General features: G+C 32.2%; 1 protein-coding gene across 1 annotated transcript; it reads right to left on the reverse strand.

Annotated features, from left to right (window-relative positions):
* Window positions 1-1,987: 1,987 nt before the first annotated feature.
* On the reverse strand, window positions 1,988-6,954 carry LOC126772474 (toll-like receptor 6). Its single transcript, XM_050492853.1, has one exon. It carries the CDS (start codon window positions 6,780-6,782, stop codon window positions 2,751-2,753), a length of 4,032 nt encoding a protein of 1,343 aa, XP_050348810.1. The 5' UTR covers window positions 6,783-6,954; the 3' UTR covers window positions 1,988-2,750.
* Between the last annotated feature and the right edge of the window lie 9,498 nt (window positions 6,955-16,452).

Raw genomic sequence — 16,452 nt, forward strand, 5'->3', positions numbered from 1 at the left:
CTTTGTGCAAGCTCGTCTGGGTAGGTATCAACCACTCATCAGATATCCTAGCGCAAAATAGCAATACTTGATATTGTTGTGTTCCGGTTTGAATGTTGAGTGGGCCAGTGTAATTGATACAGTGTAAACAGACACAAGAAATATAACATCTTAGTTCGCAAAGTTGGTGGCGCGTTGGCGAAAAATAAATAAATATATATATGAATATTAGATATCTTTATTCGATTTGCAGTGCAGACCAGTGCATGTGAATCTTAACTGAAGATTGCATGTTCAAACCCGGGCAAGTAGCACTAAGATTTCATATCCATAATTCATCTCGTGCTTGGCGGTGAACATTGTTAGAAAACCAATCAAATTTTGCATTGTGCCAGTTTACATCACTTTAAATTCATTTGTAGGATATTATATACATGCTATTAATATCTAACAATAATATAATCATTACCATTTACACAAAGCAAGAGAGATATGAATTTAATAAAACAAAAACTTAATTAATAATTTAAAGTGACTTCATGGAATAACTTTAAAAAAAGAAATTAATTTTTCAATCAAAAATCAAGTAGCTAAGTACTTATCTAAATAACTAAACCAATAAATTGCGTTGATTCAATTACAGTAAAGACTATAGAGGCTTATTAGTGACTGCTTTTATAACTTATATAAATCTACAAATACTCAACAAAGGTAATATGAAACGTTTTCATTTTGTTATCTGCGGTCAATTTCTTATCTATAGTTGGGACATTTGGGATGATCGAGAGAGCCAATGGTGCGTTTAACCGTGAAATCCCGAGATAGGTCGGATATTCCCGGATATTGATAGCAGGTATCCACAAACGAGATATAGTTTTGGTAATGTATTAGACATTATCTAATAGAATTGAAAGATATTTCATCGATATACTGGCGGACAGTTGTACTGTATTTCGGATATATAATAATAATAATTATTATTATTAAAGACTAAAGAATCATTGGACTATAGGTAGGTTTTTGTGATTTAATAAATTAAAACCTCATGTGTAAAAGTACATAATATCCTATGTCTTAGAAAAAGATTAGAGTTTATCCCATGACGCTTTATCATGAGATTAATTATAAATATAAGGCGCAGGCTTAAACCCGCGATCATTGCTTAAGTTCCAAGATATCCATCTACTGACCGACCTCATTTAAAATTGTATATAAAGGATAAATGACGCCAATATCTATAATTTGGATCAAATGTCTATTATTTATATAATACGCACGGCTACAGAGCTTAATTTTAAATAAACCGTTTTTTTTAATTTTACTCATATGTTTAACAAAATGACAGTTGTTACAGAAAATACTTTTTGTTATTTTGTTTTGAAAAAACTAAACTGGCCGGTCGGCGGTCATTCAAAGTATGTCACGCCATATGTCGCTCGCGACGAAGCTGACACTTCGAAATCAATTACAAAAAATCAATAACTTCGGACATTATATGACAGAAGGTCAAATACCATAACTAGTTTCGAATACACCAAAACTATTGTAAATCTCTTTTATGGCTGTCTTGGTATATCCGTGACGGTTGAAATATTACTTGGGGCGACTACCTGGCTAGGGTCCATCATTATAGTTCAGTGTGATTGTCGGCGAATAGTTTTTTGAACCTTTTTCATATTCTCCATTTCTCAATATCCAAGGCTGAAAGACAACGGAGCTTATATATGAACACTCTATTTGGTATTTATTAAAATAGCTTTTTCTTTGTCGGTACAATTATTGCTTAAAACAAATAACTTTGGAATTTTTAAGGATGACTTTTTAATGTATGTTAACGTTAATCAATTCCAAATTAAAAATGAATAATTATTTTAATGGTATAATATATACCGGAGTAATAAATTAGGAAATACAAAAAAATACCAATTTCAATTAATTGCTTAATAGCTATTGGTTCATTTATTTATTTTTCTATAAGGATTCAAATAAAAAGTGTATTTAAGATTTAGATAATTTTATTAATTTTTTAATTTATCAGCACGTTTAACAGTCGAGATTTGATTATATTAGGTATATTTGGCTTCAAAGTCAATAACAACAATTTATATACACAATTTCATCTTATCGAATACAGTTTAGGCAATTTGACAATCCATTATCTCACTAGGAGGAATAATAATACCAGCTATGACTAAGTTAATGATGTTATTGACTATGTAGCATTCTATCTATCGAGAAATATCAACATTATTCAAACTTAATTAATGACTAGGAAACTATACAGATATCATTATATTTTACATAATGCTTACCTTACACATATTTACAATATATTTGGTAACAATGAGATAATATACTATACCAAAATACTTAAAGTCCATTCACTTCATATACTGGCAATTTATAAAACTATACAATTAAATTTTATCAGTCTTAAAGGACAACTCCTTTGAACTTAGCGCTAATAAATCTGTTACATTAATCAAATTTAATCAATTCTGAACAATAAGGCTATTTTAATTCCGATACGTATGCGATAGTTTAACAACACAGTCTCTTTATTATATATTTAAACCATCTATGCCCTATGAACTCTACGAGGAACGAATTAGTTATTTCGCCGAATATATCAACCGAAATATTGTAAAATTATCACGTATCTATAAGGCATGGGCAACTAAAATGTAGCCTATTCTACACACGGGCTTGGAATGTACTGTTCCATTAAGAAATATCTTTAAGAGATAACGACATTTGAGTTTTGTAACATGTTATCTGTGTACGGCCGAATGGGTTTGAGGTAAGCAATCATGTACTGAAGATCGGGGTTGTAAATAACCTTGCTCATCGAGTATTGATGGGGAGTGGTGGTTGGGATGTTTTCGTAATGTATTAGACGGCCTAGGTCGACCTGAGTACGGCTGTTCATAATTTTGTGTATCAATTGAAATGTAACTATGGTGTGGATTGTCACCTTCTTGTATTTGACTCGTCAATGTGGTGTTTGTTAACATTGATGTATCGTCTTCTATGTTAATACCAACATTGGCAGTGGTTGGTGTTTGAGGAGGAATCGCATCGTATTTATACCAATGTTCTGGCGCTGTCGGTGATGCGGTATACCGAGAGGGATGCCGTCTGCCATTAGGACATACACCATGGGCATAGTTAATAGTATCCTTATTCCAATGTAAATTTGAAATATCAGGCATAAGAAATCTCATTTTTTCCCAAAACTTTCTCTCTCCCCATAGTAATACATTACAATTTTTTAAATAGTTTTGAAAGTCTAAGTCTAAATTTAAAGCGCTTACATCTGTTGTTAAAATGAAAACAACTCTATGCCGTCTTAAAGAAGGGTGAATCGAAGTGATGACATGTTTTATTGCTTCTTTAAACGAAATCTTAGACCATTCGTTCTGTAAGAAATTAAAAGAAACAAAAACTAAAAGCCTCTTTGATGATTCAGCAGCATTCGTAATTTGCTCTGATAAATAATTTTCGGGTGCATGTTGTAAGTCTCTATAGTGAAAACACATTGTGTAACCAAAGTGTTCCATTTCAGGCGCAACTACTTTTGAAACGAAATCATCATCTAATAAACTATATACAGCATATCCATCGTACAATCTATCCCTATCAAGTTCACTCTCTTGTATTGAAGCACTTTTAAATAGCCTGACTCCATATTTAGAATGAGCCCATAACCTCACATTTTGTCTAAAAGAATATGCTAATGCACCGAATAATAAAATGAGAATTACACTTATTAATACAACAGCTAGAAGAGGTACGAAATTTAATTTAATAGTACTTATTTCATCATATTGATAAGGTTGATTTTCAGTAGGTATAGTATTGTCCATAACACCAGAGTCACGACACTTATCCATCACATCAAACACTGTTATATTTGAAGTCAAACTATTTTCTGCTGAACACAACATTTCTGATGGATCTTCATAGTGCTTCTTAAACCAATTTTGTAGGGACATTAAGTTATCACAGGAACAAGTGAAAGTGTTGCCCCGTACATTCACATTTTCTAAGTGAACGATATGAGCCAACTTCTTATCAAGGTCCAATATTTTGTTTTCTTGTAGATGAGCAATACGCAGGGAAGATAAGTTTTCAAATGTTTTATTAGCAACACTTGTCAACAGGTTATCATTTATATATAACTCTCGCAAATGTTTTGTTTGAGAAAACTCTCCTCCAGATAATTCCGTCAAATGATTATTTTCAAGATGTAGAACATTAAGCGCATGCAATCCATTTAAAGTATCATTATCCATTGAAGCAATATTGCTATTATTTAGGTATAGTTTGTGTAATTTTTTCTTTCCAATAAATAAGTGACTTCCTAAGGCGCCAAAATCATTACCATCAAGATAAAGTTCAGTAGCATCCATTGGTATTTTTTCTGGAACTTCCGTGTATCCAACGTTTGAACAGTCAATAACATTAGAATTCCAATTACTATCATGAAAACAGGAACAACCCTCTGGGCACGTCATTTTACAATCGCAAGCCTCGAAGTCACAACAGAAACAACTTGAAGAACAATGAGTTTCATAAGAACAAAGGAACTGTGTTTCAGGAACATCCATTAAATTCGCTTTCCCACCGTACTTGTTGCTAACGACTTCGCAAGTAATCGAGTCCAAATCTACGAATCGTGGATACTGTCTCATGTGATTCCAAAGATTTATTTTTTGAAGCCAAATCATATGACAGTTACATATAAACGGATTATTTCCGATAAAAAAATTTGGTAATGATCTATGTTTCGGTATGTGAGGCAACGTAAATGCTGATAGTTCAACGGTTCTCAATTTATTGTCCGTAATAACCACTTTTTCCAAATTTCTTTTTTGTATAAATGTACCTGGATGAATGGTGTGAATTTTGTTGTTATTTAAGAAAAGGATCTCTATTGAATCCGGCATAGACCTTTCATCGACGTTTTCTAAGGCATTGTAGCTAACGTCGAGCATTCGGATGTTTTGTTGCACGTTTTGCTCGTTATCTAGTTTTGTTATGTTATTCATATGAATATCTAACCATTCAAGACTCTCTGGCATATAACCGTAATCAAAGTATATAAGTTTGTTGTCAGATATATTTAACCAACCTAAAGTATTTAATTTGTTAAAAACACCTCGAATGTCAGTTAGTCTATTTCCATCAAGACGGATAGCTTTTAACGTTGGGTTCGAGTTAAATGCATCTTGTTCTATTATTTCTATTTTATTAGAAGCTATATTTAGGACTTGTAAAGATGGTAAAGTACTAAATGTATCTTTTGGTATGCTTCTTATATGATTATCGACAAGTCGCAGTCCATATAATTCTTCTAGGCCTTCAAAAGAAGTATTAGTAATTTTCGTAATGTTATTCTTTCCTATGTCAAGAGATTTTAAAAATCGTAATCTCTTAATGCCATTTGGAATCATATTAAGGCTGTTTCCATTTAGACCCAAATCCTGCAAATATGTAATATTTTCAAAGGAACGTTCATGTATTGTAGATATTTCATTGTTATCTAAATACAGTTGACTGAGTACAAACAAATTTGAGAATACATTTTCATTTAATACTTTTATTTTATTGTCAGATATTGAAAGTTGATGCAGATTTTTTAACTCGGAAAACGCTCCATTGCTAATTACTTCAATAGCGTTGTTATCTAAATTCAATACCTGTAGATTATTCAAATCTTGAAATGATTTAGGGTCTAAGCGAGCCAGAGCGTTGTATGATAGATTCAAAATAATTAAACGAATCAATCCAGAGAAGGTGTCTCTGTTGACCCAATCATTTGTGAGACGATTTCTTGATAAATCTAATTTTTCCAGCTGATCAAGTCCTTCTAATAATCCAGGTGCTAATACAGATAAAGAATTATTCGCTAATGATATTTCCTTGATAACACGAGAAGATTGAAACAGTTCTGGGGGGACTGCAACTAATTTGTTTCCAGATAAATTTAAAATTTTCAATGAATTTAACCCGACGAACGCTCGGTCTCCAATTTCATTAATTAAATTATTATGAATTTTCAAGACTTCTAAAGATCTTAAGCTTGAAAGACCATTATCAGGCAGTCTTAAAATATTGTTATGAGATAAGTCAAGCATTTTCAATCCTGTATTACATGATTTACCAGGTGCGATAGGCCCTTTGCCCCAGTCTGAGAATCCAATATCGGAAATATCTTGCATTCTGTTGTTTGTCAAATTTAATGACTCTAAACTAAAAAGCGGACAAAATACTTCAGATGGTAGCATATAAATATTATTATCACCTAAGTCCAGTGATCGAAGTTCCATTAATCCACGAAAACTCTCAGCATGAAATTCTATTGTCATGGCAGGCCAATCTGTATTGTATGACCGTAGAGTCAGACTCGTTAAATCACGTAGCGGTGATAAAACGGTCGCCGGGACATAACGTATTTTGCAGTATTCAATGCGCAGGTCTTCCAATTTTCGTAACTGTCCTAAAAAACTGCCTGTATTCATGTGTAGAGAACTTTCAAAGAAAAGTAAGTCAGAACAAGTCAGTTTCAACTTGTTGATGTTATACGCCTGCGCCGTGGTTATGTTTTTAAATAAGAAGTCTGCTGAACCGATGGTTTTGATATTACACGTGAGAAAGTTAGATTCACTCAACTTTGCGTCCGAATAGTCCCACTGACAGCCGACAGGGGCGGGCGGCGCGGAGCGTGCGCGCGCACCGGCCACCGCAACCAAACACATCCAAACTTTAAACGAAATCATTCCAAATAAGTTCTTGGTCATATTTTCACATTAACACCGTTCATTTGTCACTTAAAATCACTTTTATAATTGTTTAAATAGTTTTTGTCACTTAAAAGTCAATAAATATTACTTTGTTTTGATTATCAAACTACGTATTACAGCGCATGTAAACAGAAACTGCGCGATCGCGGCAAAAGTTTTGACGCAGCCATGCTCCCCTGCGGTCGGGCGGTAACTGACCTACGTAAGTTTGAACGAACGAAAGCCGCATGGGTGTCTAAGAGGGGAGAGAGCGCGGGACGTGAGAGGTCTTTGTATCCATCGGTGGGACCCGCACTGCATCGGCTTATAACAGATGGCATGCCTGTTTTTAAACGTTTAAAAATATTGGTTATGCAGAGAAGAAGACTTATGCCTGCGTGATTCAATGAACACTACTCGAGTTACAGCTCATAGGAGGTCGGACAGCACCTTAAGCACTTACTGTCTGGTAAAAGTTTTTCAATTGTTATAAGTTGACCTCCATTGAAACACATGATATTTATTTCTTTAATATTTCACCTGTATACAATGCCAAATATATGGAACTAAATAAGTTCACAATTTTCATTAAAATTAAAAGAAGTTAGAAAAAAAGCAACTTGAACATAAATAAAATATTTCAATGATATGATTATAATGATATGGTACCACTAGATTATTTACTATTTTTTACAAATTATATATATATCTGGCATTACAAAATATCGAATATGTCATTTACTGTTAAAATTACAACTTTGTGTTACAAGTTATAAGCGACATTAAGCAATCCAATAAAAATAACCTTTGAATAAATAAATAAAATTTATATGAATACCGAATAATAAGTCAGAAGTTGTATTTAAATTTAAAAATAAATAAAAGTAAATATTTAAAAAAAAAAATAGGACTTTCCAAAAATAAATTCCGTCCAAAAATAAAGGCATATAAATTGAAATAAAAGATAAACTAACATTTCTTAGGATACGACAGGAAAAGGAAATACGTATTCGATAAACTTCGACGAGAGGGCGGACACCGATTGAATGCTTTGATTGACAGATCCGAGATAAATAAAAATGAAGTAATAAAGGAATTGCGGTCTACATTTCCTTTGTAAGGACAACTTAGCGGAGTAACAGATGGTTAATAATAAAATAATTTTAATGTCTTGTTATGGAGTTGGAAACTAAAAAAACATCCTTGTACTTTTTAATTTGAGATTTAGTATAACTTAACTTAATAACATTAAAGTTATATGTAAGCTATAGTATTAATAATGCATAGTTATTAATAATGCATATTATTATTATTGATTTAATTCGCCGCATAAAGTTTTCATAAACTTTAATACAATATGATATAATTGCTAAGTGTATTCTAAATTTAATTATAAACACGTAGATACTATTTAATTTTAAAAGTTGTGTTTGTTTTTGTTTAACGAAATGCATAATTTAAATTAATAAGAAAATAAATTATATCCTTATAATTCTTATATAACTTAAGCTCTATGACCAATATTAGCCGTTCTGAAGATTACCTATATTAACTAAAAAGAGACGATTCCACCACAATCACAGATTTTTATTTATTTCTTACGAATATACGTAAGCCTAAAATATTGGACAACAAAGATACGCTTATCAAACGTTATCATACTTTAAGTTGTTATAACTTTTGATACAGTACAGTAACAGTAACAGCCTGTAAATGTCCCACTGCTGGGCTGAGGCCTCCTCTCCCTTTTTTGAGGAGAAGGTTTGGAGCTTATTCCACCACGCTGCTCCAGTGCGGGTTGGTAGAATACACATGTGGCAGAATTTCGATGAAATTAGACACATGCAGGTTTCCTCACGATGTTTTCCTTCACCGAAAAGCACGAGATGAATTATAAACAGAAATTAAGCACATGTAAATTCAGAGGTGCTTGCCCGGGTTTGAACCCACGTTCATCGGTTAAGATTCACGCGTTCTTACCACTGGGCCATCTCGACTTATTTAACTTTTGATAGACTCAACTAAACTTGATCAAATAAAGACTAAATGGTAGCTTGGAATACAACTTATTATAATTCCTAAAAATGCGAAAGTGCGTATGTTTGTTTGTTTGTTACGCTTTTACGTCTTAACTACTCAACCGATCATCATTACAGTTTGCATACACTTTGTCAGGGGTAGAGAAAATGATAGAAGCACAACCATAGAGCACCTAACACTTGCCTTAAATGTATAAAAAAATATGATAAGGAATTAAAACATGAAATCAGTAACTAAATGATTGAAATTGTTACTGAGTGAAGTAAATGAATTATGTATTCAATAAAAAAAAAATAAAGCCTACAAAAGCTAGTTAGCTTAAAAACACGTCCATTGAGAAGAGCCTGAGCTATCGTGAGTCACCAAAAGTCATCGGATGCCATGACACGTGCGTGTCGAATTGCATCTACCGTGGGAGACGGTTCAGTATTTAAGGACAACTACACGAGATCTTAATTTTTATAAGAATAAATATAACTGATGTTTTTATATATAAAAACACGACTGCCTTCTCAAAACACGAACGAACTAAATAGTAACGATATTATATGTCAAAATCTGTTCAAGCATTTAAAAGTGGAATAAAGAAACTCATGCATACGTGAATCCTAAAAGAAATTACTCTCCTTTTTTGGAAAGCCATGTGAAAATAAAATGAAAATATTTCTAACTCAGTACAATGTGACTATAATTAAACAACCTTTTGCGCTAGAAACGTTTCATTTTAAAACGTTGTAATCTAGTTCGATGAAAAGTGGGTATTATTTTCTGTTGTAATGGGTATTATTTATTGTAAGCTATGTTTTATGTGTTACAGCGGAGACCACGCTTAGGCAAACGTAGTGTAGAACGCCCTATGACAAGATGGACCGACGATTTAAAAAAGGTGGCAGGTTTGGGATGGATGCGGACTGCCCAAGATCGGGAGGGTTGGCGTTCTATGGAGGAGGCTTACGTCCAGCAGTGGACGGCAAAAGGCTGAAAAAAAATGTTTTATAATAACTATTTATTCATAATATATAATAAGAAAAATATTGTATGTTACGTGTTAGTTATAATACATATTATAGTACTTAAAAGAAATATTATGAAAAAATTGTTTGTTTAAAAAAATGTTTTGGAATAGCGACATAAGAATTGAAACAAATTTAGAAGAACGCTAATGAAAATACCAAAAAAAACCCGTAATATTATAATTGTGTAACGACCCTTAAAGAGAGAGAGACTAGAAAAAACACGGCTTCGCCACAGCGGTTATCTTTTTGTGACAAAAATACTTTAAAATCTGCCATTTTAGAGTACATAATGCCTATTTACGTTATTCGTGGTACAAAATTAAATTATTAAATAACAGCGGTAAATTAAAATACAAAAGTATTGTTATGGTTTTGGTAACCCGGAAATAGCCATATTTACTTAAAAAGAGGCAGTTATTTTGAAAACATAGATAGACACTTAATAATTAATAACTTAGTTATTTAAAATGTTAAATTTTCGAAATAAAGAAAAAAATGTTCTTTAAAAAAATAACAATACTATCTACATTTCATTGGTTGTGCTTAAAAAGTCTTAAATGTAATGAAAAAAGTATTATATGCAAACTAATCTAACCTAACTTTGACCCCTAACGTGTATTCAAAGCGAGAAGATATGGCCAAGGATTCTAAGAAAAGCAGTGCAAGGTCATATTGGAGACCAGTCTATTAATATTCTGAGTCAATATTGAATGTAAACATCTCACGTGCCCGTGACGAACAATATTTACTTGTAATGTATACAATATTACAAGTTATCTTCTGAGTTCGAAAAATCATAAAATCTTCCCAAAAGAACGCCATATATAAACAATATGGGGGGGGGGGGGGTTCAATAAAGAAAAGTCCTCGGTGTTCAAGCTTGCTTCATACAAAATTTGATCAAAATCGGTTCATTGATTTAAACGTGTAACAGTCACAGAATTATTTTCGCATTTATAATATTAGTATAGCTATTTTGACATTTCCTTATAATAACAGATGATATTAATCACCGACCATTGTAACAAAAGTTACAAATTTTGTCAAATGAATTCGGCAATGGAAATTGTGTCGTCTATCCAAAACTTTGCGTTGACAAACTGGAACGAATCAAGATTTCCGGAAGCTTAGTAATTGAAACAGTTCAACAGCGAAACTAAGAAACAAACAATGCGATACGAATCTGGCACCCGAATTGTAACCAAAAAGTATCGAAACAATTGTATTGACCATAACCGTGACTTTTTACGATATTCGGAACTGTTAAAATTCTTTTACTTTACCATTGAAAAAAAAGAAAGGTCCCATTGATATTAAAGTTATTATATTTGGTTCCGTACTCGTTTTAAAACTATTTTTATTATAATATTAGTAAATGTAATAGTTAAATTTATTATATTAGCGTCATATTCAGTGTCTTGTGTTGTCTTTGTAAAAAAAATTACAGCAGAATTTTGAAGTTTCAATATCGGAATGGTTACGGGTCGCCTAGTGATGTAAAAATCTTAGATTCGACCCTAACCCATTGGGCTAATAATCTAATATTTGCACCGTCATCCCTCCTAATAAAATATATTATAGGTTAATTACTAATACTTTAAAAAAACGGGCATTGATTAAATTATAAAAAAAATCGAGTTTCGTCTCGATAAAAGGGATTCCTAATTTGAGAAGAACCAAAAAATGTCTATACAAGGCAATGAAAACGCATTGCCTTTAAAACAATCTACAAATAAACCATAGATTCTTTAGAAATCTATGAAGGGTAATAAAATAAGGTCTCTAGTCTTTAGACAATATATTCGTACCCAAAATTACGTTCCAGCCACCATAAATTTACTTAAACAATAGTTTTTTTTATTTTAGTTTATTGCTATCAACACCACAGCTAATGGACTTTACGATGAAAATACTTTCATCATGAAGACATCTTTCCGAATTGCTTTATTGCTTTACGACAAAGTTGTAAAGTTGGCCACAATCCTAATTCATTATGCGGTATCTGTATCAGTCAAGTTTGCTTTGAAGTAAAAGCTAATGGTGTTATTTTTATTAGAGATTTCTTCGACATCAATCATTATGTCTGTAACAGGACTGTTCTAGATTATATGGAATGTTTGCAATTTTGTACAGCATTTCGATGTTTAATCTAACTAGGTACATTTTTAGAGCCGCTATGGGCTAGTGATTATATTGCGTTAATCTAAAACGATGATCTCCGGTTCAAACCAAAGCACAAGGCAATCACTACTTAATTTTCATGTGCTTAATTTGTGTTTATAATTCATATCGTCAACGGAAAACATCGTGGGGCCTGCATGTGTCTAACTTCAATGAAATTCTGCCATATGAGTATTCAGTAACTCGCATTGGAGCAGCATGGTGGAATAAGCTCCAAACCTTTTCCTCAAAGGGAAATGATGCCTCAGACCAGTAGTGAAACATTCAGAGGCTGTTATTAACTTGTTACTTAATTTTAGGACTTTTACAAATGGAATTATATTATAGAATCCCAACCCATTTTTTATTATTCTCATACAAATAAACGGAACATTTGGTACGCGAACTTCACAATGCCATTTTTTTTTTCTTGTTTGCAACATTATCTCAAACACATATTCGGCTTGTCAAAGTTTAAAAGCTTAATTGTTATTTATAAAATAAGACGTATCTTTCGAGAGTGGCAACACTGAACTTAAAGGCGTTTTAAGAGATAATCGGGACGAAATATTGCTCGCTTCCCGATAAAGGCCTCGGCGAACAGGTACTCCCATGGCACGCTCTGAGTCAAATAACCTGGGACCTAAACAGAAAACGCTTTGTGCTAAAAACGTCGACCCCTTATCTTCGTAAATGGTCCTTCGTCCATAGAGTCAACTACGGGAAGAAGTATAAGCTATTTTATTAATATTAATATAAACATATATATTCAGTTTTTTTTTCTTTATGAAATAATATTCGAGTTTGCTCTTCCATTTAACACTAAAACAACGCTTATATTTTTGGGAATGTATCACTTTTGTACAACTTACAATTAAAAAAATACTTGTTATATATTACTGTAAAAAGTGCCAATAAAACTCTTCTGGAATATTTTTTACATTTATTCATAATTTAATAATCCGTCTATATGTCCTTAATTAGAAATTTTTGGCAGTTGCCCGCGACGCGCAGCCTAAGTTATTAAAGCTATGATTTTTTTTAAGTAATCAAATAAAGTATATTGACGTAATTGACTTTTATGCAAAATATATAATAATAATAATCTATATATATATATATATATATATATATATATATATATATATTATTATATAATATCTATATATATATATGTGTGTTTTTCGTGTAACAAAAATCCAAACAAATAATCTTGCATAAGTTGATGCTTCTATACTTTATATTATATTATAAGTAAGGTGCATTTACAGCGTTATAAAAACGTCTTATGAAACTGAGAAATGTATATTTTGCATTCATTAGTGTTTTCGATAACAGATAAATATCTAAGTAAGCAGTTTAGTTCACTTCAAACAGTTTATAATAAGAAATACTGTCAATTTAACTTTATAAAATTATGATTAGCATGATAAAAACATTTTATACACACCTACGCTGTCTGATATAGCATAATAAAATATAATGTCTGTGAATATGAAAAAATTCCGTGTTAATGATATTATCATTAAATTTAATATTACGTGAAAAACTGTCAACAGATTAGTGAGTTATGTACATATAGGACAAGTTTTTCATTATTATGTTAATATTTAACGATTTGAATATTATAAGTAGCGTTATAAAGACGCTATAACGTTTTATGTTAGATCAAAATATTTTGAAGGTATTTCGATAATTTTTTCGGTACTTGGAAACAGTTCGGTATTATATTGCTTTTATATATTCCCTTCGAATAGGATATCTATCAAATGAAACGCATTTCCATATTCGTGCCGTGTCTCTCGGATTCATGTCTATCGCTGCATCCAACTTCTTGAGGCTTCGCACGAAGTCATCATTCATACGCTGAGATATCATCGTCGCTGGACGAGACTCCGCTTGTTAACAATAAAAACTTTATCCTTACCTTACACAAAATGTATCTCGTGAAAATGTCTCGTGTTCATTTTAGTCGTTTTACGATACAAATATTCGTTGTGCATTAAAATACTTGCCATTGTCCGTTTTGTAAATGTCACTACTGTGTGCTGTATGATTCATTGATATGTGTCGCGGTTCTATATAATAGGCCCTTATTTCGTAGTCTTCATGCCTTATATGTTGAACATTATTACATTCTCTCTGTGTGGTCAGTTTAACTGGACTAAAAATCTGCTAAATTGTATCCCGTATGGCGCATTGTGTTTTTGTCTCAATTCATACAACTCCTCCGCTATGATCTCTATCAGACAATAGAGTGGCTAAGGCCGTTGACCTGGACTACCTACATGTAACAATGCCTGTTTAGGTGAAGTTGACCTCTTTCAACAGGATTTACTTGAAATATCCACCATTATTTTTTTGTGGGTGAGTCACCTGTAATAACGTTAATTAGTAACTAAGGAATCAATTAGCTAATATTCATGTTATACCATTATTCAATTGACTAGAAATCGCAGTAATAAGTCAAGGTAATTAAATAGAGATGAAATAGCGCAGATTGGTAATCAATTGGCGCCCGAGGACGTAATTAACAAGTGCATTAGTTCTGCATTATGCATGACGTCGAATCTGTCCTCTGTTATCTGAACATCCTGCTTACATTCACTTACATAATTAGCAATGTGTGGTTGATTTTAATTTTAATCACATTAAACATTTCCGTTTAAATACCTTATTATTAATTGTAGATTCAAAATTCTTGAATATTTGTATAAGAACTTTTTATATTACTTTTTGTTTTTGATAAATAATCGGAAACTTGCTCAAAGCCCTATCACTAGTTGAAACAGCTCTATGATATACACTCGTACATTAAGTGAAGAGAATCTTAGCAGTTTTAAATTTCAGCGAATTTGATCGGCACAAAAAAAAATATCATAAGAAAATCCTCATGGATCGGAAGTAGCTCTGCCACATTTATTAACCAATTCGCAGTGGAGAAGACCTATTCCCAGTACTGGAACTTTTATTGTTACTGTGTGCTTAGCTATTGTCTTAGTATTATAATAAATCACTATAAACAAACATAATTGTATGGGGCATATTTTTATGCCCTGTGATATAATCAGTACATGATAATGATTGACGTGAACATGGTCAAACTGCTTCTCAACATGATTCGTGATATGTTCTTTTGTTACATCGCAATCCCATGTTTGAAAATATATTCTCACTAGTATGATGCTTACATAAATCTTGACTTGAAAAAATTAACAATAGTGTTATGAGTTCAACTTGAAAATATTATCAGTATTTATAATATGATCTCGTATTATTGTAGTTAGGATGGTAGTTTTTTTATAAATTACGTACCACCGCCCATTGATATTGGCGCCGTAAGGAATATTAACCATTCCTTACATCGCCAAAGCGCCACCAACCTTGGGAACTAAGATGTTATGTCCCTTGTGTCTGTAGTTACACTGGCTCACTCATCCTTCAAACTGGAACACAGCAATTCTAAGTATTGCTGGTTATGTGAATCAATATTTTATATATAAAAAAAATCAGTTTTAATAAAAAATATTATTTCCATGGAATAGCTATAATCAAATATAAATCCATTACAGAATTATTATATCTATATAACCGAATAATGAAAATGTTTATAGGCTTATAATATAAGCAATTATCTGATACGACGACTAGGCAACCTATCTTAAATTGAAGCTAAGCCAGAAACCTTCACACGAGTACCAAAAAGTGTTCAAAGATTTAATTCATTTGAATGAACGATACGTGAACGCATAAACAACAAAGCAGCATAAGTTTTTAAAATTAGAACACATTTTAGATGAACGGGATAAAAATAAGAAAGGAACTAATATGTTTCGTTCCCGGCACTTGACCAGCCCTAGTCAATCCTTTGGGACGCGTACAATTATTTTAATCTTATTAAAATCATCCTTCCATTGTTGTTAGCTTAGTGTGGACATTCCATCTAAATCTATTTATGTATGCTTCATAAATTAATTACACTAATTTGCATTCAATACCCTGTTAATACTATAACTAACGCAATCATTTATTTATTTGTCATTTAATTTATACCCATCAAAGTGTAGAGTGAACGGTTAATGTTTAAATGTGACAATTAGAATTTGGAAATTAAATAACGACTGATTAAATAATTGTTATTTTAAACTCAAACTAAGGGTTAGGTTTCAAATAATTGATATTTTTATTTCTGTGAAATCCTAAGTTTTGAAGTTTTTTAACAAATACATTTTTAATAAACGTAAACGTAATATAAATTGTATTAACAGTTTATTTAAGAGTATATTATCATTACAGTAACAGCCTGTAAATGTCCCACTGCTGGGCTAAGGCCTCCTCTCCCTTTTTGAGGAGAAGGTTTGGAGCTTATTCCACCACGCTGCTCCAGTGCGGATTGGTGGAATACACATGTGGTAGAATTTCGATGAAATTAGACACATGCAGGTTTCCTCACGATGTTTTCCTTCACCGAA

This window comes from Nymphalis io, chromosome 12, assembly GCF_905147045.1.
Source record: "Nymphalis io chromosome 12, ilAglIoxx1.1, whole genome shotgun sequence".
Classification (NCBI taxonomy): Eukaryota; Metazoa; Arthropoda; class Insecta; order Lepidoptera; family Nymphalidae; genus Nymphalis; species Nymphalis io.

Excerpts from the sequence above, each read along its gene's own strand:
- LOC126772474 (XM_050492853.1), bottom strand. The coding sequence starts at position 6,782 with ATGACCAAGAACTTATTTGGAATGATTTCGTTTAAAGTTTGGATGTGT.